General features: G+C 34.2%; 1 protein-coding gene and 1 long non-coding RNA gene across 4 annotated transcripts in view; one reads left to right on the forward strand and one right to left on the reverse strand.

Moving 5' to 3' along the window:
* Window positions 1-18,365, forward strand: part of LOC306671082 — a 74,569-nt gene extending 56,204 nt beyond the window's left edge. Inside the window, exon 3 of the long non-coding RNA XR_013766578.1 lies at window positions 17,024-18,365. This is a non-coding gene — a long non-coding RNA (uncharacterized lncRNA). The remainder of the gene's footprint in view (window positions 1-17,023) is intronic.
* OSBPL11 (oxysterol binding protein like 11) overlaps window positions 1-23,729 on the reverse strand; it is an 83,816-nt gene that overhangs the window by 15,262 nt on the left and 44,825 nt on the right. For all 3 annotated transcript variants that reach the window (XR_013766565.1, XM_079156203.1, XM_079156204.1), the window contains 3 exons: window positions 20,162-20,302; window positions 14,199-14,697; window positions 9,407-9,593 (listed from right to left, as the gene is read on the reverse strand). Coding sequence is in view for 2 of the 3 variants with exons in the window: in XM_079156203.1 (XP_079012329.1) it covers window positions 9,407-9,593; window positions 14,199-14,697; window positions 20,162-20,302 (827 nt within the window). In the remaining variant the exon portion in view is untranslated. The remainder of the gene's footprint in view (window positions 1-9,406; window positions 9,594-14,198; window positions 14,698-20,161; window positions 20,303-23,729) is intronic.

Below are 23,729 nucleotides of genomic sequence, written 5' to 3' on the forward strand. Positions count from 1 at the left end.
TGCCAGAGTCTGAAACCATCATACGAAAAATACATTAGAAAGATATGCCAATGATTAATATGAGGCAAAATATTAGTTTTGGTAAATGTTGGGGGAAAATCTGAAAAATTTCATAATTCTTTTTTTTTTGGGTGTTGGGGATCAAACCCAGGGCCTTGTGCTTACAAGGCAAGCACTCTACCGACTGAGCTATCTCCCCAGCCCCTCATAATTCTTTAAAAGCATCACAGTTCAAGCAAAAAGAACACGGTATATGAATCAGACTAACTCTGCTGAGGGCCTGAAAGAGCCTCAATTTCCTCAATGAGGCTCAGAGACTTTAGATAATGTTTATAAAAAACTTATTTACTTGTTTTAAGTAAATTTTCACATGTGGCCACTCAGAGGAGACAAAAAGTTAAAGCTGTGATCAAAAGTTGTGGTTTTTCTGGCATGTCAACTTGATATGTCTTCTTTTCATGCCAGGCTCTGTGACTCTGAGAGCAGCCATTTCCCTTATCTGACAATAAATGGGTTATTAATTTGTCTTTAGTTTTATACCTATCACGGTTTGAGATGAATATACTTCAAATAAATTATATTCTTCATTTAACTATTGCTTTTGATACGTATCCTTATGAAGCCAAGCATGGTTTTAAGAAGCAATTTGACCAAATGGCTAAGTATACGTTAAAAAACAGTTACATAAACTGCCAAAACCAAAGGCAGACATTCAAACAAAGATATTAAATGATTCTAACAGGTTGAGACATTGGCTACTCATGAAAACTATTTAGATTCTAACATCTTAACACACCCAGTATGAGGCAAGTTCTCAAAATTCAGGATCATTTATTGCAGTGGCAACTAACAGATCCTCCTTATTAAAAAGATTCGATAATATCTAAAGCCTGTACACCTTGTAACAATAAATGAGACAGAACACAGAATATACTGTCCTCAAGATACTTACCAAAAAGCTAAATTTTAAATCATTATCCTACTCATCTCTAAAGTGAAGATAATTGACAACTGATAAAATACGTGCTTTTTCACTTTCTAAAAACTTGACAACTAGAACTTGTCTGCTTCTAAAAACTCCATAACCTTTTAGATTTTTGAGACTCAATACTCATATGGAAGGGTAACTACACTTCATAAAAACTACTGAAGAAGACACTGTCTATTATGTTACTCAATGCCATTATGTAAGGATATCTGCAACAAATCCCTTTAGAATCAGTGCCAGGAAAATAGTTTTGTCTTTCTTGAAAAAGTGATATGCTTCCTTTATCAGAAAATGAGAAGTATGCTAAGCATCAGGTTTCTCTTTTTAACAGATGAGTCAGAACTAAACTTACTTTTAGGTATAACAATTATCTAATCCCAGCTTCACAGTATGGCTGTCTTTTGCTATCTTTATGGTTATTATTATGACAGACTTTATTTCTAACTATTACACATGAGTTTTCCCTAAAATCTTACAAATGCTTTCTATGAGAAGTATCCTGGGTTCTAAGAGGAGACTGAAATCTTCCTGATGGCAGAGATAGTATTTATTTCTCCATATCTCCAGTATGCAAAGATAAATCATCCTAAAATCTTGATGATACTATATCACATGGTATGCATTTTCAATTTCAGGTGATTATCATATACATAATCATCATCCTAAAGCAAACAAAGAAAATGGAACCAGAAAATGGGCAGGGAACCACAAATAGTTAAGTAGGCTCACTTGGTCACATCAGAGATAGCTGTGGAAAATGAGGAAGTAAGGGAAGACAGGGGGAATATAATATACCAAATGCAGACAGCAGATAAAGTGTCTGCTCCAATTGCAGATGGCAGTAAAAAACTAGGCTATCTCTAAGGAGGGAGGAATTACCATTAACTAAAGGCATAAAAGAAGTTACATATTTGGTAAAAATCAAGTAAGAAAAGGTGTTAAGAATAGGAAACTCAATTTCTAACATTAATCTTCTAAATGAGAAATTAGGTAAAATCACTGGTTTTAAAGAGGAGCAGAATAGAAAAGATGAGGAAACTTTGAATCAGCCACAATTATCCCTTAAAGATTGTGTAGAGGGAAATGAGGGGGAGGAGGGGACAAGAGGAGGAAAGATAGTGGAATGAGAGAGACATCATTACCCTATGTACATGTATGATTACACAAATAGTGTGAATGTACATCGTGTACAACTATAGAAATGAAAAGTTGTACCCCATTTGTGTACAATGAATCAAAATGCAGCCTGTGAAAATAAAATTAAAAAAAAAAAAGAGTTAGGGAGACATTGTGTATATGAATGCAAAGAAGAGAATGCAACACACTATGTTGGAAGAAAATTTTACACCTCCAATATACAAGACCCAACAAGTGTGCCTTTAGGAGAATAGGAAGGGAAGGGAAAGAAGCCAATAAGGTGGTAATTAATAAATACATAAATAAGGTGTTAAATATAATATCTGCTCATTAACAAAAATGAGGATGTCCACCTGATTATTAATGGTCTTAAGCACATTGTTTTGCAGTCAACGGGACTGAACTCAGGGCCTCATACATGCCATGCAAGCGCTCTACCATGGAGCTATATCCCTAGTCTTTCTTCGTAGTCTTTAAAAAAAGAAAAGTAGATATCAAAAGCCAATAAGGGCCAGGTGTGGTGGTACACTCTTGGAATCCAAGCTATTCAGGAGGCTGAGGCAGGAGAATTACAAGTTCAAGGATGGTCCCAGCAATTTAGTGAGACCTTGTCTCAAAATAAAAGGGTTGGAGATGTAGCTCAGTGGTAGTTACATCTATCCCCAGTACAGTTCAATTCCCGCTACAGTCTTTTGGAATGCTTGCTTTGGGATGGTGCCTCTAGAAACCTAACTTTCAGTTGCAGGAATGAGAAAAGTCCAAATCCCATGGGAAAGTTCATGTAGCTCCTCTGAATGAGAGCCCCAGCTACCTTCAGTGGCCAAAAGCCAATCAGCTGCCTCTCATGTGAGTCAGCTACCCTAGATCTCTAGCCAGGTTGAGTTTTTAGAAGACTGAAGCCCCAGCTAACATCTAACTACAACCACATGAAATGCCAACTGAAACCACCCAGTAAAAGTCTAGTCAACCCTCAAGATTGTGAGGGATGATAACAAATTATTGTTTTAAGTGCCAAGTTCTTTTTTTTTTTTTTTCCCCCCTGTGGAGCTTGGGTTTGAACCCAGGGCACTGTGCATGCTAGGCAAGCACTCTACCAACTGAGCTATATCCCCAGTCCTAAGTGCCAAGTTTTAAAGAAGTTTATTAGTAGTTGTAGATAACCAGGACATAAATATAAGTTCCTGTGGACACCTTGTTTCCCCCACTACATCCTTTTAGTTACTACTTGAAGCCTCTCAATTCTGAATGCCCAACTACTCTCCCAATTTCTGATCTCAGCTCACTACGCACCCTTACTCCATTCTACACCTGCCACTGAAGAGAAACTTAAAAACTAAATGCAAATTTCTATGCAGGATAATTTTCGAGAAGGAGTCACCTATCATAGCAAAGATAAGATCTGAGGGGATGAATTCTGATTCTCCACATTAGGGAGTCCCAGAAATATATTAATTTCTTATAATTTATTATTTATCATAACTTAAGGTAATATAAAACAGTGACCCATGCAAAAGATTTGAATATTTTGAATTTAGAAAAAAAAGCTGAGCTCAAACTATACCTAAGTTCTTTTTATAGCAGCATATTACCCCAAGTTACTATTATTTGCTATTTTTTTATTCTATTCTACTCTATGAGGGATTGAAACCAGGAGTGCATAACCACTGAGACACATCCCCAGCCCTTTTTTGTATTTTATTTAGAGACAGGGTCCTGTTGAGTTGTGTAGGGCCTTGTTAAGTTCCTAAGGCTGGCTTTGAACTAGCACTCCTCCTGCCTCAGCCTCCCAAGCCACTGGTAGTACAGGAGCACATCACCATACCCACTATATGTAAGTTCTCATAAAGAAATACTTGCATAAATGTAAATAATGTATCAAGTGTTTGAAAAATAACTAAGGTTTAAAAATTATCAGGATAGCTATGTAGTTAAACTGGTGCAAAAAAAGAAAATGAACATGCAGCAGAGATTAACGCTATGGGTAAAAAATGTGGAAAAAGGTTTAACTGAAGAATATCAAAGAATTCCTTTGTGAAAATATAAATGAGTATTTGTGGACAAGCTTTAACAGCTTATTTCCTTTTCAGTAGATTTAGTATGAGAAAAGAACCTTTTGAATTGTAACAAATGTCAAGTTTCCCACTCACACAGCTCAATATTAGTACAACATGTGATAACTCATGGGGATGGAATAAATCTGGGAAATCCTTAAAAAGGATTTTCTCTATTAACTGACCCAAGAGAGTTTAGAGGAGAAAAACCTTATAAGGAATTATAACGATTTTGAAGAATTTTACAGTCATTATTTACCCATGTAGACATGAGAGAACTCACACTGGAGAAAACCCCTTTGGAAAAGCTTTCATTAATCATTCATATTTTTGTTTTGGTTTGGTTTTTTTGTGGTGCTGGGGATCAGACACAGAGCCTCATTCATGCCAGGCAAGTGCTCTACCACTGAGCCACAACCCCAGCCCTCATTAAGCATATTGGGGCAAAACTAAACTAAGGCAAACACTACAAGGCAACATCATCATGCATTCCTTCAACAACATGAAAGAATTTATACTGAACAGAAACTTAGGAAATATGATAAATGTGAACTTTAGTCATTACCCACCTTAGGTAACATCAGATAATTCATACTAGGGAAAAATCCTAAAAATGTATTAAGTGTGGACAAACCTTCACCCAAGTTCTTACTTCTACAACACCAACACCAAAGAGCTCATTCTGGAGGGAAAACCTATCTTATCAATGTGGGAGAGTATTCAACCACAGATTTAGTTTAAAACAGATTTAGCAAAAACAGGAAAATTCATATATTCCAGAAATTCTAAACATATATGAAAGTGGTCAAGGCTTCATTCAGAGTTCTAGCTTCACTGATGTCAGAAAACTCAAGGAGGGAAACCCTATTTCTAAAATTACTGTGGAACAGCCTTCAGAGGAAGCTTTGGCCTTATCATACTCAACACAACTCATACTGGGGAGAAAGCCCTAAGGTATGAGGCAGAGAAGTCTTGACAGGAGAAAGTCTATTGATGAGCACCAGAAAATTTACACTATGGACACAGCTGAATGAAATCAATGTGGGAAATTCTTTATTAATAGGGCCATACTTGCAAAATGTAAGAATTCATGTAGCACTTTGAATATAATAAATGTAGGAAAGTCTTCAGTAACTATTTATTGAAGACCTCATAACATTAATGATCTCTTCCTAGAGAGATATCTATTCATAAAATCAACGTGAAAAAGCTTTTAAGTGGAATTCTCAGTTAATAAACATTAGATAACTCATATTAGAAAAAACTCTACAAAGACCTTTTATATTTATTTTTTATTTATTTAAAATTTCTTTGGGGTACTGGTGATTGAACCCAGGGATGCTTTAATCACTGAGCCACATCTGCGATCCTTTTTACTTTGAGACAGGATCTTGCTAAGTTGCTGAGGCTAACCTTGAACTTGTGATTCTCTTGTCTTGGCCTCCTTAGGTGCTGGGATTATAGGTGTGTATCATGCCTGGTTATAAAGACCTTTAGAATATAATTGAGCAAGTATTTCAGACTTCTACAGTAAGATTAATGACAAGACAAAGATTAGATCACTAAATATGTACTAAATATTAGTATGCACTAAATATTACTGAAGAAAAATCTAAATCGTTTTTGTCTTCCAGAAGCATACGCTAGGTGTTGGGGATTTAGCTCAACTTGACTAGGACATGCAAAGCCCCGATTTTGGTTCCAGACCATGAAAAAAAAAAAAGAGAGAGAGAGAGAACTGTAGATTATTTTACTGAGTAAAAAGATCATTATTTACTTAATATGTCCTCGCTGCCATCAGTAACTTTCAGTTTATTCTGTTTTTACAGGTTTATTGTGATAAAATTTACATGTAATAAAGCATAATCATTTTAAGTGTACAGCCTGATTAATGCTGATAAATATAAACAGTCATTAAATTACCACAACTATCTACACCTAGAATATTTCACCACCACTTGGGTGGTGCCAAGAAGAAAATGCTTTTGAATGCTAGCTGGCACAAAATAGTTTGTTGAATTCTCACATTGGGATTAAAAGAAATAATGGCAAGGGCTTAATAAGAATATGAACAAACATACTTAATTTGGAAGTTTAAAAAATGATGGTACATTTGTGTTGGATTTTTGCAGTCAGATACAATTAAATATTCCAAAACAAATTTGGTGTTTATAAGCTTCAGTATCTCCTTCTAGGCTGATCGCCACTGATATCAATGCTCTCCACTGATGCTGTCTACTGATCTGCTCTCATATGTGCCTCTTGGAATTTCATTTAAGTGAGTAGAATATGCTAATACCAAAATTATCCTCTTGGTTCTTCATGTTACCAGTGACTATCAAAAGAAATAAGATTAAACTCACAGAAGAGAGAAATGAAATGAGAGCTCATAATAGCTGTATTGAAACCTATGAAGGGTTATCTAGAGGAGAAAGGAGAAAATAATTGTGTGTAGCTCTAAAAATTCATATCCAATGATTCATATATAAGAAGTTCACTAGTAGTAAATGATTACCGTGAACAGCTACAGTTTGACAGTGTAGACAAGACTCTATCGCCCAGAAGAAAGAAACTCATACTAAATCCTATTTCCCCAGAAAAACATGTAAATATCTACATATCACTTATTGTAAAGGAGGTCCCAAACAGAACAGGTCTGTCAAAAAGCTCACAGCCATGTGCGGGAAATAAGATGAAACAATGAAAGAAACAAGTTTGTATATAAACAATGTGGTTTTCAAAAAAATCTTGTTATAGATAATATGAGCTGTGTAGGAATTCAAATACACAAACACACAAATACATGTACATACATATATAGACCCTCAGAATGAAGTTTCAGAACCTGGAAATACCTTGCAAAATGGAAAACTAAAATTGTTCTACATCTTCTTATCCAGAAAATATACTGAAGAGAATAAAAACTACACGCCACCAAAAATTCATCAGTATTATTGACAATAACAACAGCAGGATTTGGAAAAGTTATTATTGCAATATTTTTCCCTTAAGCATTCTACTGAAACAGAGACTCTGAAGTATAGTTTCACCAATACAATAATGTTACAGGGATACAGATTTCAGCTCTAACTTTACATAAATGAGGGGGATCTAAAAATGGAATGTAATGCCTTAAACATTGAATTCTGTACTAATAATAAATGTTCCAACACAGATTGAGCAAATCAATTATCAGAAATGTTACAAAAAGACAAGTACCTTGGGCTGGGGAGATAGCTCAGTTGGTAGAGTGCTTGCCTTGCAAGCACAAGGCCCTGGGTTCGATCCCCAGCACAGCAAAAAAAAAAAAAAAAAAAAAAAAAAAGACAAGTACCTAGTGAACTCTGCTTTAGTCACTTCTAAAGTCCCTTCTAGTTTTAAGACTTGAATCCTGTGATTACTATGATAAGAGGAGTAAGAAGAAGCATTCATAATGAAGTATGAACCACATCAATATCTTTTCTAAATGTAAATAACTATTCTGAAAATCTCTAGTGGTTCTGCTTATGTATTCTGTTAATATTTGCTGTTTCAGTGTTTGGAAATCTGTATTTTAAAGGCCTATTCAATACCTCAGAGCCTAGCTTTCTTTGTACTTCCTTCAAGGTTGTTGAGTACCAGTCTTCAAATGAAGAAGTAATAAAGTCATATGCAACTGCAAATTTCACACATGACTGGGGTGTGTTTTGGTACAACCACTTAAAATTGTCTGGCAGGATTTAATAAAATTCAACTTATTAACAATATGAGCCAGAAATTCCATTTCTAGGAATCTACACAACAGAGGTTCACACATACATTCACAAACAATGTTCTAGTGCCACTATTTGTAACAGCCCAAAGTTAGAAATTACAAATGCCTGTCAACATTAGAATGAATAGACAGATTGTGGCTTAGTCAATGAAATGTGGTCCTCTGTAAGGAGAATAAACTACAAGTGTACATGGATGAATCTCAAAAATATAACACTAAGCAAAATAAGTTAGATATGAAAGAACATAGTATATGATGCCACTTACATTAAATATAGAGTTCAAAAACAGGCAAAAAATAATCTATGGTATCAGAAATTAGTATAATGGTACATAAAGTAGGAGGGGTATAAGCGGTTAACAGGAGAGAGAAGGAGACAGAGGGAGAGAAACTGTAACAGGGCAGGAAGAAGGCTTTGGATACACTAGCAATGTACTGTGTCTACTTCAAAGTGCTTAAATTCTTATTTGTCTAAAATGCATCAATTTTGTATACTTTTGTGTATATGTCTTTTTTTCAATAAAAAGTTTATTGGAGGGGGAAATGCTGGGAAGTGATATTGGCTAAATTATATTATTAATATTATGTGCATGTACAAATATGTAACAACAAATCCTACTATTGTACCAAGAAAAAAATGTGAAAAGAGAAAAAAAAAAAGTTTATAGGAAAAATTGGGTGCAATGACACATGCGTACAATACCAGCAACTTGGAAGTTTGAAGCAGGAGAATTTCAAGTTCAAGGCCAACCTCAAGAACTTATCAAGACCCTGCCTCAAAATAAAAAAAGAGCTGAGTAGCTCAGTGGAAAAGCATCCTGGGTTCAATTCCCAGTACGCTCCAAAAATTAAAAAAAAAGTTTACAGGAAAAGAAAATTAGCTGGATAGTCAGAATAGACATCGAAACCTTATGTAAAGAGTCCGTATCCTCCTGAAGATCCTACTGGAAAACTTGTCTTCACATAGTTTGGGTAATCTGGACAAGTGCTGAAGAAACTAACAAAACAGGAAAAAAGTATTTTAACTGGCTAATTCCTAGATGACAGAAGCCAGCACTCAGTGTTGGTGCCTAAAGATGCTGACTTCGATCACTGTGTTTCTTGAATTATTTCTTATACTAGACACATTTTCATCCTAACTTGTGGCAACAGCAACCTCCACTGAGGTCCAAAATCTGTATTTCCTTCAAGGCTGAATTGGGCCAGAGACTTGTACGTTTATTTGTTAAAAATTGTGTTCTACGTGTCATTAGTTACTTCATCAGGAAAATATTCTAAGAATCAATGTTGATAATGTTAATATTTCAAAAGCTAGGTCATTATTTCCAGAATGTCTAGAAAGATAAATATTTTAAATAAAAAATAAACATAAAAATACAATACCATCTACATAAAACAAAGCAGAAAAAGAATAAGGAATTATAATACAAGATCAAAGGGAAGAATGAGAACCAGATACCATTAAAATGTTCTTACCGGTGCAGTTTACCACCATAGAATGGCTTAGTATGAAAGGTAATGCTGGCTGAATAGCCAGTTTTTGCACAGTTGACACTGACTTTGCCACCAAGTTCTACCCAAGGAACAGTCAAAATTGACCTGGCATATGCACAAGGGAGAGAAAAAGTATACTCTTCTCCATGCTCCAGTAGACTGAGGATACCTGTGTATGAAAACACAGTGGTGGTTAACATCTTTTTAAAGAAACACAGAGCTACCAAAAAAAAGTCACTACTTTTTTTCCTACTACATGATCTAGTACATGATTCCTATCTTCCCACATGATTATTCTCTTTAACCTTCATTTAACTTTGAATGATACTGATTTGACAACCTGGTATAGTGAATCGGATTTATTTCACTATAATTTTACCATCCCATTGGGGTTTATGGAGCCAATAAATGTTACAATGGAAACTGTTTGAATTTCTGCTAAGAATCAATATGTTAATAACGTTAATATTTTAAAAGCTAGGTCATTATTTCTAGAATGTCTAGAAAGATAAATATTTTCAATAAAATATTCATTAGGCCTTTTTTAAAAAAATCATTAGGCAGAACTCAAGGATATGTTATACTGTACCATGTTAAGATCTGGTCATTAGTTAGTACTAATAACCTTTTCATCAGTTTGGGAATAACTTAATAGTCAATGTTATAAAGGTATATATATATATAGCTGATAATATATATATATATAAGCTGATGATATATATATATACCTTTATAACATTGACTATTATGTTATTGACTATTAAGTTATGAGGGTGCATGCCTAGAATTCTAAGTACTAGAAAGCTGAGGCAGAAGGATCTCAAGTTTGAGCCCAATCTAGTTAACACTGTAAGACCCTCTCTAAAAATAAAACTAAAAAGGGCTGGGAATGTATCTCAGTGGAAGAGTGCCTGTCTAGCATGTACAAGCCCCTGTTCAATTCCCAGTACTGCAAAATAAAATAAGGCCTAGATATGCCTTAAACTCAGATAATATGTTGGGAAAGTGTTCTTCATTCTGGTCTATGTATATTAAGGAAGAAAAAATGTAATTCTGTCATAAAAGCCAATAATTTGTAAATATATATATATGTATATATAAATAAAATAAACTGTTTGCCAAATTCTGAAATATTTAGAGTGAAGCTACAAGAGATGTAAGTGATATTTTTGTTTGGTTTTGTTTTTTGGTACTAGGGATTAAACCCAGGGGGGCTCTACCACTGAGTTAGCTCCCTAGTCCTTTTTATTTTTTTGAGACAGTCTTGCTAAGTTGCCCAGGATGTCCTTGAGCTGTGATCTTCTTTTCTCAGTCTCACAAGTAGGTAGGATTTCAGGTAAGCATAACCTATAAGTGGTAGATTTTACACAAGTATTATTCTATTTAAAAAAGAATTTTTTTTAGTTGTAGATGGACACAATACTTTCATTCTATTATTTTTCTGTGATGCCGAGGATCGAACCCAGTGCCCCAAGGGCAGTAGGTGAGCATTCCACCACAGAGCTACAGTCCCAGCCCAACAAGTATTATTCTAATGGGATGTGTTCTATATTAAGTGATGCTATATTAAAGATGGTTTAAAAACAAAAGGGAATTGTTAATGAATAACCAATCTATATTAGATAATTAAGAGACACTAAGGATAGGTGAGCTACATTATTAACCTTCTTGAGTTTGTTACATGTGTCATCAACAGACCAAATACTTCACTGGATATGAATGTCTAGTCTAAACTCATGGCATTTCTCTCTTAATGAATGGCTCACTAAGCACACTGTACTTTTTTTTTTTAATATATTTTTGTCCAGTTGTCAATGGATCTTTTTATAAATTTTAATTATTTGTATGTGGTGCTGAGTATCAAACCCAAGGCTTCATGGATGCTGGGCAAGTGCTCTACCACTGAGCCACAACTCCAGTCCCAAGCACATTGTTCTTTTGTTTTACAATACTAGGAACTGAACCCAAGGCCACTCAATTACTGAGCTACATTACCAGCCCTTTTTTATTGTGAGACAGAATCTCGCTTAGTGGCCCAATCTGGCTTCAAACTTGGGATCCTTCCGCCTCAGCCTCCCAAATTGCTATGACTGCAGGCAAATCCCACTCTGCCCACTTTTCTTAATGTTCAAAAATAAGGACAAGAGTCACGATAAGTAATTTTATATGTTTTTTAGGATAACTAAAGACAAACTGAGAGTCCAAAGTAATCTACCCAAAGCAATTACTTTTTATTTATTTTTTATATTTTTATTTTTTGGAATTGCTTTTAACAGTCTTCGTAAAGGGCAACAATAAATAAAAAAGTACTGAGCTATTTCAGAAGAAAAATGGTTGTAATATATTTATAAAACAGAAACTGTCAGGAGATAAACAACATACTTGAGTATATTTTAAGGGTTAATAACTTAATGCTCTGTTGGGAAAGATATTTCATTTTTATTACTTTTGTAAAAATATGTGATCTTATAAATTGGGTTTATGAGCTTTTATTTTTAAGAATATATTTAGCAAAGCAGTGAACAATGTAGAATTTAAAATATGAAGAATACATGAGTTTTGAATAAATGTGATGATGGAAACATTATGATAATTCAGATTCACAGAATTCTAAAATCTCATTTATCAAATAATTAAATGAATGTTCCCTTCTTAAAAAAAAAAAAAAAAAAGCATAGCTATGAGGAACAAAATAAATTTTCATAAATCCCATTCCCTAATTTTATCTACTCCCTGCTGAGGGTAACCAATAGCAATTTAATTTCCAAAAGGCAATGAATGAATATATACTAGATAATAAAAATTGTATTATTATATACCTCTTTCAAGATTAAAGCATGGTGAATTTAGTAATGCTTTTCCTCATTTCTAGAAGCTCTCCTTTATTGGAATGGAAAATACTAGCATTACTAGATTTTTTCTATTACATGAACTGGTAAGAACAACAGTTCTTGGGGTAGAGGGTCAAAAAGTGAGGTTCTAAATGTGGCTATGCCTTAACCTTTATAATCTTGACATGTCCTATCACTCTAAACTTCATTTTTTTCCTCTATAAAATAAACTGATCTACAATGGGCCTAAGGCTAATGGTATAGAGAATATATCAGAAGTTGGCAATTTTTTTTTTTTTGGCAAATTTTTTAAACTAATAAAATATGAATACTTTCTTATATTATAAAGGTTGTAATTAACTTGAGATATCATTTGGAAATTGGTAAGACATATCACAATAGAACTTAAAAAACAGGGAAAATTGAAAAGGGGAATAAACTATATCCTTACCAGCTAAAATACAGTTTCAAAATGTTGAGTCACAGGCTAAATTATGCCATGCTTACAATTGCAAGTTCACATTCACAAATTATTCTTTGCAAATTCTTTTTTCTGTCATGTTTTCATTCAAGGATTTTTATGGAGGTTGTTGTTTTCATTTTGTATTCTTGCCCCAAAGACACTATTTCCTCAAATTATTTTTTTCACAATCTTTTAATGAAACAGAATTAAAATTTGGCAATGTATTTTTACCTAGAAGATATTTCTTGTGATTTTTATAATAACAAAAATAAGGGAACAACTTCAATGTCCAAATAGAAAAAAACAGTTTAATAAAAGATAGTAAATGTATTTCATGGAATATTATACAGTCATAAAATGTTTTATCAATGTCATGGGAAAATTAATATATTTTGTTAAAAAAACACCAGCAGAACACTATACACAGAATTAATCCTAACTAATAATATGAACATATACTAAATATGTGTATAAAATACTGGCTCAAATTATCTATCTCTGTTCTAAGGGATTACAGATACTTTTATTTCTTCCTTTATATTTTGTTTTCCAAATTTCCAACAATAAATAATTTTTTTTTTTTTTTTGGTACTGGGGATTGAACTCATGGGCACTCAACCACTGAGCCATATCCCCAGCCCTATTTTGTATTTTATTTAGAGAGACTCTCTGAGTTGCTTAGTGCCTCACTAAGTTGCTAAGGCTGGCTTTGAACTTGTGATCCTCCTCCTGAGCCAGTGGGATTACAGATGTGCACCATCACACCCAGTAATAAAAATATTTTATATTTAAGTCAGATGAGGTGTGGTATGCCTAACTCTTAGAGACTCTGAAGGCTGAGGCAGGAAGATCCTAAGTTCAAGGAAAGCCTGGACAATTTAGCAAGACCTTGTCTCAAAATAAAAAATAATAAGGGCTGGAAATGTAGTTCAGTAGTCAAATGCTCCTGCATTTAATCCCCAGTATACTTAAAATCAGAAATAAGTGATTTTAAAGGAAAATTCACATTAGTCCATAGATATACTTCTCTTGCCAGGCATAATGGCGCACATCTGTAATCCCAGCAGCTTGGGAGGCTGAGGCAGGAGGATTGCAAGTTCAAAGCCAGCCTCAGCAACTTAGCGAGGCCCTAAGCAATACAGCAAAATCTTATCTCTAAATAAAATATAAAAAAGGGCTGGCTAAATAAAATATAAAAAAGGGCTGGGGATGTGGTTCAGTGGTTAAGTGCCCCTGGTTCAATTCCCAGTACCAAAAAAAAAAAAAAAAAAAAAAAAAAAAAAAGACATACTTTTCTTGTTCTCTAACAAACATACTGGAACACAATAGGAATTAGACCCCCCCCCAAAACAACAACAACAACAACAAAAAAAAAACAGTATACAAAAAATTTCTAATCTGTAGTTAATATTTATACAGATCCCCAAAATGTAAAACTTAAGTTTGATAATAAAAATTGGACAATAATTTTTCTACTTACCTTCTCCAACCATTGTCACACCTATTGACATGCCTAAAAATTTGCTTTTAGTCCAGACATGTGCATTTACACACATCTTCTTCTCTGCACATTCTGCATAAAATCCTGAGACTGGAGGATGATGGGAAACCTGTTCAGCAACAAATCTGACTGTATAATAGTCTGATCCCACCTGGCTGGAGGACTCTTCTAATAGAGAAGCATGATTTGTGACTGCCTGGGTGGAAGAGCTGCCAACAACACTGGATGTAATCTCGCTTTTCGGCATCCTCCAGGAACAGTGAAATGTTTCTCCAATGATAGGATTGTACGGTTTCTTAGCAATGGCTCCCTTACGACCTTCATGAAATGAGGTAAGGTAGTACTCAACAAAGCGAATCATTCTGTCTTCAGCTGTGGTTCCATTAGTGATGGCTATAAAAAGGTCTGGATGAGACATAAAGTCTGCATACATTTCTAGCAAGGAACGCTTCTCGAGGATAAATGTAGGGAGCACCACCTAAAACAACAACAATAACAAAAATCAACCAAAGAGAGAAAATTTAATTCATGTGTACATCTATAGACAATTATTTGTATTGCTTTGAAAGCACTTAATTCTAAATAGCTATTAAAAACAAAGATACAAACAAAAAGTAGTTGGTCTTAATAAAAAATAAGCATGTTTAGAAGGAAATGAGAGCCTGCCCAAATGGTTAAGATTAAATCTAAATTTAGGACATTGAGAAAGTCAGATAGGAGGGGAAAAAAAAAAAAAAAAGGAATTCTCATCAGGAAAATGGTTTTTAAAACCCAAAGTAAATGTGAGCCATGTTTTTTCTCCTTTCTTACCTTGAAAATAAACTGTGGGTGACTGAACAAGATATGAGAAGAGGCAATAAAATAAATACCATTTCCTGGGACCAGACCAAAGAGTTCAAGAACCAAAGTAAAAACTGTAACTTACATTTAATTTTAAGTAAAAGAGAAGAAAAGAACTTCTGACACAGAAAGGCAGAAAAGGAAGATTAAATACTTCACTTAAAGCAGAACTGGAGAGACACTGCAAAATGATTCAACTCTTTTGAAAGGAAACTGGTGATATTTTTCAACAGCCCTAAAATGTTCCTACCCATTTAGCATAGTAATTATTCTTAGAGGAATCTAGCTTAAAGGAAAGAAAGAATATGAATGAAGGAAAAGCAATGTAAAAAGAATTAAAACAATTTACATTTTAGACATGGTTCTAGGTAATTTAAATAAAGAAGTTTCATTTAATGAACTATTATAGTCCTTTATAAAATTATGGTTTTGAAGATGATACACAAAAGACATCAGATGATAGAGGTTTGGATGGTGAACTGAACACACACATTTTAATTCTTTCTACTGAAATTCCATTTAAAGTACATTAAATAAATTCCATATAAAGACAAACCCAGTGATACTGGAAGGTACACAAAAAGTAACAAAATTCAGGGGGTTGTTAATCAGAAAAGTGAATCTTAAGCAGTGTACATTAAAGATTCCTGAAAAGGCTCAGGAACTTGACAGTCCCAGGTGCTTCTGGATCTGGGGGTTTTGAGGAGTGCTAAAATAAAGGTGACTGAGTGAAATACGTAAAGTCCAGAGGTTTAGTTTCTGGAGGGTGAAAGAAACAAGGTGGTTTATTCTCTAGATTGGGAAACAATATGGAACTTACAAGAATACAGACACTCAGCTGATAAAAAGGATTGTAAGTGACCCTTTATAAATTAAATGTTAGATGCTGAGACTCTCTCCCACCCAGCCCTCTTTTCCTGTTTAACACCTAGTTGTTTAACCCACCACACAGGAGATGAGAAAATTTTCTTCTAGGAAGTTACCAATCCTAGGAAGAAAAAAACAAAAACAATGATTCGGACACCAGTTTCCCCAACAAATGGCCCACCCAGATTACTGGACAATAAAAAACACAGGTCTTATCCACATGTTCAAAACTTAAAATCAGCTTTTTTGTTTCCCTAAACTTAACTGTAGACAGAAATCCAAGAAATAGCAGATCTCTAATTAGGAATATAAGGCCAAAATAAAGTAACAGATGTGGAGTAAACAGAGGGGGAAAAGTATTCAAAAATTTAAAAATCACATCTTCAGAGAACTGAGGAAAAAAATGAAACAAGGAGGCTTCTTTAAAGAGGAAAATTCAGAAAGTTTAAAAACATGATAACATCCTCCTCTTGAAGGTTTGAAGATAAAGGTGAGGACCAGGGAGTTCAACGGTCATTTAAGGGTTTCAGAGAGAACAGAAAAAAAAAAAAAAAAAGAAAAGAATGAAAATCATTAAGGAAGCAATTCAAGGAAATGTCAAAGAACTGAAAAATATGAGTTGTTACATTGAAAAAGACCAGCAAGTATCCAGAGACAACAGATAAAGAGAAACTTATATCAAGATTCAGAACATTGCTGGGTATGGTGGCGCATGCCTGTAATCCCAGTGAACTTGGGTGGTGTAGACAAGACGATCACAAGTTTGAGGCCAGACTGGGCAACCTAGGGAGACCCAGTATATGAAAAAAAGGGGGCCGGGCTGGAAAAGTAGTCTAGTGATAAAGTGCCTCTGGGTTCAATCCTCAGTGCCACAAAAAAAGATTCATAATAATTTCAAAGAGAAAAACAAACAAAACAAGTTACAAAAGATCAGCACTCAGATTGACTTCAGTCTTCTCACCAGAACCCTATAGTAAGGAAATAATATTCTGAAGGAAAGTTATTTACAAATTACAAATTCTAACCATACTAACAATCAATTATGAGGACAACATAAAGACATTTCAGACATACATTTTCACATTTGCTTTCTACAGATCTTTCTCAGACATAGAGGAGGAGAATGTGCTCCAACAAAATGAGAGGCGATAAAGAAAGAATGGGTGAGATCTAGAAAGGTGAAGAAATCCTGGTTCAGATTAGAGTGATGTGACTCTGATGAACATGTGCCAATGTATAAAACCCCTACAAATCCAGAATAGTTATCAAATATAGTGGCAACAACTATGGAGTTTCTACAAATTCATGCTACTCGAAGATCAAATGGCAAAGGTAAAGTACAATATGCTATAAAACTCATACTAACCCCATACTTGTCTTTATTTTCTGACTCAGGATGGAAGAAACTATGAACTTCTTTCTCGACAGGGTTTACATTCCTCCAGAGACAGACATGAAAGACCTGGCTGCTATTATATTGCCTTTTCAACCCAGAGAATAGAACATCCTAGAGAAAGTGGTCTCAACTGTTTCTGTATTTGGCTTCTGTTGACCATCTGTTGATAAAGTCAATACTCTCAACACTGTTGCTGGATTGGATGAAGACACTAATTTCCCCTCAGTTGTATTCTGGCTTCTGTCTGCTCTTGAGAGTTGGAGATAGGTCACAGTTTACTTAGAAGCAAAAAATACTGAGCAGCTTACTCCCTCTGCCCACATTCTTGCTGAAAATCTAGAAGCTGGCTCACACCAAATGTTCTGAGAGACATATTTCACAGGATTCACTCACTGATTTCTACAAAAAGGGCTCCTATAAACTCTCACAATATTTTATAAAAAGCTGAAACCAAAGACTCAAATGTTTAGCCTCCCTTCATTAAGGAGCTGTCTTCTATGAATGGCAAAAGAGTCTTTTTCTTAAGCTAAGCTTGTGTTGGCTATTCACCTCTTCCTAAACTAAGTAACATTGTTATGGGGTACAAATACAAGTGGTAAAACTATAGAGAAAATGAAGAGGATGATTAACACAAAAAACAAGTAAGTTGCTATATTTAGGAAAAAGTAGTTGACTTACAACTGGGAGGGGTGCTCAAAGAGCTTCCATATTCTGTCAATGTTCTATAACTCAATGTGAGAGAGGGGTGGGTAAATGGGTTTCATTTTACCATTGTTCTCTGAATGTTTATAAATATGCTTACTTAAGTCTTCTATGTGTAAAACATACTTCAACGAAGAAAAGTTAGTAACAGAAAAAAGAAAATGAAGCAAAATTGCCTATAAATAAAGATTGAAGAGAATCCTCAAAGTGAGAGCTGTATATGTTAGGATGGTGAAATGATGGGAAATTCTTTTTCTTTTTTTAAATTTCTATGACATGTTTAATTATAATAATTAAATAATATTATTTAAAAAGGACCAATTTGGAAAATATACATTACTCATTTACAACATGTGGAGAAAATATGTATTACTTAACTAGAACATGAAGGCTGGGCCCATGGCTATCTTCTTCCTTGCTGTCCCTATACTTAGCACAGTATCTGGAATATAATATGGGCTCAGTAGATTTTTGTTAATCAGTGTGATAGTTAAGATAGAAAGTAGGTATCACTGCAGTTTAGTCACAGATTCCTTAATATTGCTTGAAAAGTACCATTCCTTTAAATGTTACGAGACTGTTCCTAATTCGTCCTTGGCTAATATTAACACATAATTTTTTAATTAACATAGCACAAATGTGGAGAAGTATACTATACACAGTTATTCATGCCAAGAGAGAGCTTTACCATCTGAATTACCAGAACATTCTTTGCAAAAGTTCTTATACTTTATAAACCTCAACATTGTTTTTATGCCTTCTAAACCTAAATCTACCAAGGGATAGCAAACACCTACTAATATACCAAACGAACCCCTCAGATGACTACTCATTTTTACTAACTTCACAACTAATAAAGTCTTTGCTGGACCAATAACATGAATATATTTCTTGAACAAAATGATACTTAGTTGAAGTACTGAGGTTAAATGAAATGAGTTTTCTTATTAATTCCTAAAATATCTGCTCCTCAGTAGACTTTGAAAAGCAATCCATTCACTTTTAAAATCTTCTATGAATCACAGTAAACTAAGTAAAAAAAGAAAAGCTTTTGATGTTTACAAGCTTTAAAGTGAATGCTAGACTCAAAATGCTTTCTATTTAAGTTGCATTTTCAGGTGAACAAGTTATTGAAAATAATCCTTAAACTTTTATTACCTTTAATGGCAACAAAATCTCAATGTGAAACATCTAGATAAGTCAATTTTGAAATTTCATATTAATGCAAAATCATATCAGTAGTAATTCAAGGTAATAGTCCCACAGTAATTAATATTTGACATATATAGGTTTTAAATTTAATTTGTTTTTAGAATTAATGTTATGGATAAATTATTTAAACAAATTAAAGTATGCTATTTTAATTGTAAATAAAGAAGACTGGTTGAAAATTAAAAATCATAGATCAATGCTTCTCAAACTTTAATGCACATATAAATCAGTTGGATATCTAATTAAAATGCAGATTCTGGTCCATTAAGTCCAGGATTGGGGATTGAGATTCTGCATTTCTAATAAGTTCCCAGGGATGGTAGATGCTGCTGGCCTTCAGACCACACTTTTAAAGTACCAAGATCATAGAGGAGGGATCTATGAACCATAATCTTAGGGACAAATCTGACCTCTTTTTGTTTTGTTTTTTCCTAGGGTATTGGGGATTGACTCAAAAGGGTGCTTTACCACTGAGCTACATATTTGGCTTATTTTTTATTTTGAGGCAGGGTCTTATTAAGTTGCTCTGGCTGGTCTTGAACTTCTAAGTCTCATGCTTTAGCTTCCTAAGTCTTCTGGGAATGCACCACCATACCCAGTTCCATCCACTTTTTTAAGTGAAATTTTTACTGGAACATTTTCATGTCCAATTCAGCAAATTGTCTCTTATGGTTTTTGTAGAATTACATCCTTTTCCTTAGACTTTCCAGTATAGTACACCAATGGATCCCTTTTATTTTTTTATACAAACAGGATACTCCCTGCTACACACACACAAAAAAAATCAGACTTTTATAAAAATAAGAAAATGCTGATTAAGAGACAAATAAACTAATCATATAAAAGAAAAGCCCTGACACCATTAACACTTTCCAGTATGGTCCTGACTTAACAATATCCATAGGCAGTTTATACCATTACTTACTCTCGTTAAGTCCATGCCCAGCTTGAGCTGTGACAAGAGATGCAGGATAACACTGCGTTGCTCTTCTACAGCTCCCAGGTCATCTTCTTTGTTGTCACAGGTGTCCTCTACCTCATCATCTGCATTTACTTCTTCAGGTTCCTTGATGTGAAACAAAAGTCTAGAGTTACAAAATTACTAATATCCATTAAGAATAAAAGGTTTAACATCAGACTTTAAGACATTTCTACTGGATCTAAATCAATCAAAGGATGGGTAAAAATTATCTGAAAATATAAATTCCATCAATTTTGAATAAATTTCCTTCAAATAGCCCATTATTGCTGGAATTGAAAATATTGTGGTTTTATCATAGACATCATATATAAAACACATTTATTTGTAGAAACAGAATTTTTCAAAAAGAGTGAAGAATGTCTCATTGGAATCTCAGGCTTTGACCACCTGCCTGGGGATATCACTACTACATATAATTTAAGTTTTAAGAGTTGAGAATTAATATTTGCTTCTTTTTTAAGCTAAAACTATAAGAGTACTTTTTAGCCAAGCACAGTGGTGCACACCTGTGATCCCAGCAGACTCTGGAGGCTGAAGCAAGAGGATCACAAGTTCAAGGCTGGCCTCAGCAACTTAGCAATACCCTGCCTCAAAATAAAAAATAGAAAGGTCTGGGAATATACCTCAATGGTAAAGTGTCCCTGGGTTTAACACCCAGTATTTAAAAAAAAAAAAAAAAAAAAAGAAGAAGAAATAAAGAAAAGAAAAAAAAGAAGTTTACTGATGCATTATAATTATATAAAATATGGGGATTCAGTATGTGAAGAAGTGAATTTTAAAACTGACTATAAGCACTGGGCATGGTGGTGTGAGCCTGTAACTTCAGAGACTTGGGAGACTGAGACAGAAGGATCCCAAGTTCAAAGCCAGTCTTGGCAACTTAGTGAGGCCCTAAGCAACTCAGCAAGACCATGTCTCAAAATAAAAAATAAAAAGGGCTGGGGATGTAGCTCAGTGGTTAAGTGCCCCTGGGTTCAATCTCCAGTAAAAATAACAAAGTAAAATGACTGCAAGCATATGTCAAGTCTCTACTGGAAACTATATTTTGATATTCATTCACTCTTGAAGTTGTCAGGATGAAACCTTGGGGTTCAAGAGAATTCTAGGTACATGTGTAGAAACCCTATAGTTACTCATGCTGTCATAATGCAACAGAAAGTTCTCCATGCAGCTCTTCAATTAATAAATAAAACAACCCTTAGAAAAACTGAAAATGTTTCAGTTTTCAATTTGGAGCTCCTAATTCCAAATGACTGATTAAGAGAAACAATTTCTTATTTATTTTTATTTAAGTGACAGTTTCACATCCCAAAATTCTATAGAATCTTACCAGCTATAACATTATAAGTTTATGTGGGGTTGATGTCCCACCTTTCAATGGAAAGCTTCTTTAGTATCTCTGTGCAAGAGGGCTTTATATAAGGATGTTATCAGTTGATAATCTATTAGATTTTAAGTTATGAAAAATTTTTAAAGGAAATGATTTTGTTAATGTCTTTGTTTTTGATTTTTCCCTCCCATAATCAAATCCTACCTAACAAAAATCCAGTTGTTCTGTGTAGCTAGACAAAGAAAACCAATCCTACTCAGGTACAAAATCAAGAACTTAATATTCTCAAGATGTTAAAAACAAAATATAAAGCACAGTTACAGAGTTAAAAGATAATAAGCTTCTGACCATTCTTTGGTCTTTATCTTTCTTTATTTTCCACTTCCCTTCTATGAAGGAAATTTATTTCAACTAACATTGTGATAAATCAATTAGCAGTCTAGTTTATTTCTTTATGTCACGACCAGACAATTGTTTCTATATATCAGAATTACTTCTGTTTTTATGACCCTGACGAGAGATCCCAAAGACTTCCCAAGTCTTCTTTTCAATGGCTAGTGAGTTTATGAGGATTATTTCCTGTTAATATTGGCTAAGTCACTTGCATTATATAGTTTAAGTATATTTGAACCTTTACTCATTATAAAATGGGGAAAAGCTGATATGTCTTCCTCTCTACATATAGACACCAAATATAATCGCCATATAAGATTAAATAATTATGAGACCCCAGAAAAAACCCCACAAGATCTTGATTAAATAATGTTCTCCAACTCTCTGAAAAGGTACCTTTACACTTAAGGTTAGAACCTAGGTCACAGATTAATAATGCAAATACTGCTGTGGTGGGTAGGGTGTAGTACAGTTGGTAGAGTGTAAGTTCACCATGTGTGAAGGCCTAGGTTCAATCCTAGCTCCAAAAAAATAAGACAAACAAACAAACAAACAAAAAACCAAATAGCTTTAATACTACAGCTTAAGGTTTGAATTTCCCCCAATGAAAATAATATTAAATTACAGAAAATGTAATCTGGTAGAAAAACTCTTCAAAAGAATATCGTTTTCAAAAAAATTGTCAAAATCACTTATTAGAATAGAAAAACAAAGGGAAATTATATTAACAAATAAATATATATATATTTTTTTACTGTTGTGATACCTGGCACCATTTTTTTTTTTTTATTAGCTTCTCAATCATCATCTGAAAACATAACATTCTAGAGTAACATCATTAAAAACAGCTCTGATAAAGCACGGTCACTACTACGTATCATAAAGCAGGTACAAGAGGTTTTACATTCACAGAGTACGATACAGTACTGTCCTACATCTATAATACTAGAGGATACAATTAAAAAGGCAATTATTTGAGACTTGATTCTACTTTTCCAGCAGAGGGCCCAAAGGATGGCATGACACAGCTCTGTAAAGAAATGTACTTCCTTAGGATTTCCTTTCATTGGCGGCACAGTTCCAAGTACTCACTCTCTTCATGAATATCTTAACAAATAAATATTAATTACAAATCTTGGTGTGAATAAAAGAAATTAGAAGTTCACTCAAAGTTTTTATTGTTTTGTTTTTGGTGGTACCAGGGATTGAACCCCAGGAGCTTTCTAACTCTGAGCCACATCCTCAGACTCCCCACTTACTTTTTAAAATTTTGAGATAGGGTCTTGCTAAGCTGTCCATGCTGGCCTCGAACTTATGATCCTCTTGCCTTAGCCTTCCAAGTAGCTGGGATTATAGGTGTGTGCCTCACAAATCGATGGGATTACAGGCATGCACCACCAAGTCTGACTATCATGCCTTTCTTAAAGAAAAGCTTAAGGTAAACACCCATCACCAAAATTCAAATAAATGTGGTCAAAAGTATAACATTCCTACAGATCCAGAATGGTTAGCAAATGCGATAGTAAAAGTTATTGAATTTCTAGGAAGTCACACCATCGGAGATGGCATGGCAAAAGGAAACCATAATAGTCTACAAAACTCAAACTAACCTCATTTTTGTCCTGATTTCTGACATGGGCTTCATTCTAGTCTTACTAGGGTTTACCTCCTTCCTCACTTAGCCACAAAACATCTACTGCTATACCACAGATCTCCCATTTACATTACACTTATATTTCAAAGAAGGCATCTGTGAAACTTTTAGACAATAAAGATCTATTCTGGAGC

This window comes from Sciurus vulgaris, assembly GCF_902686455.1.
Source record: "Sciurus vulgaris genome assembly, chromosome: 10".
NCBI lineage: Eukaryota > Metazoa > Chordata > Mammalia > Rodentia > Sciuridae > Sciurus > Sciurus vulgaris.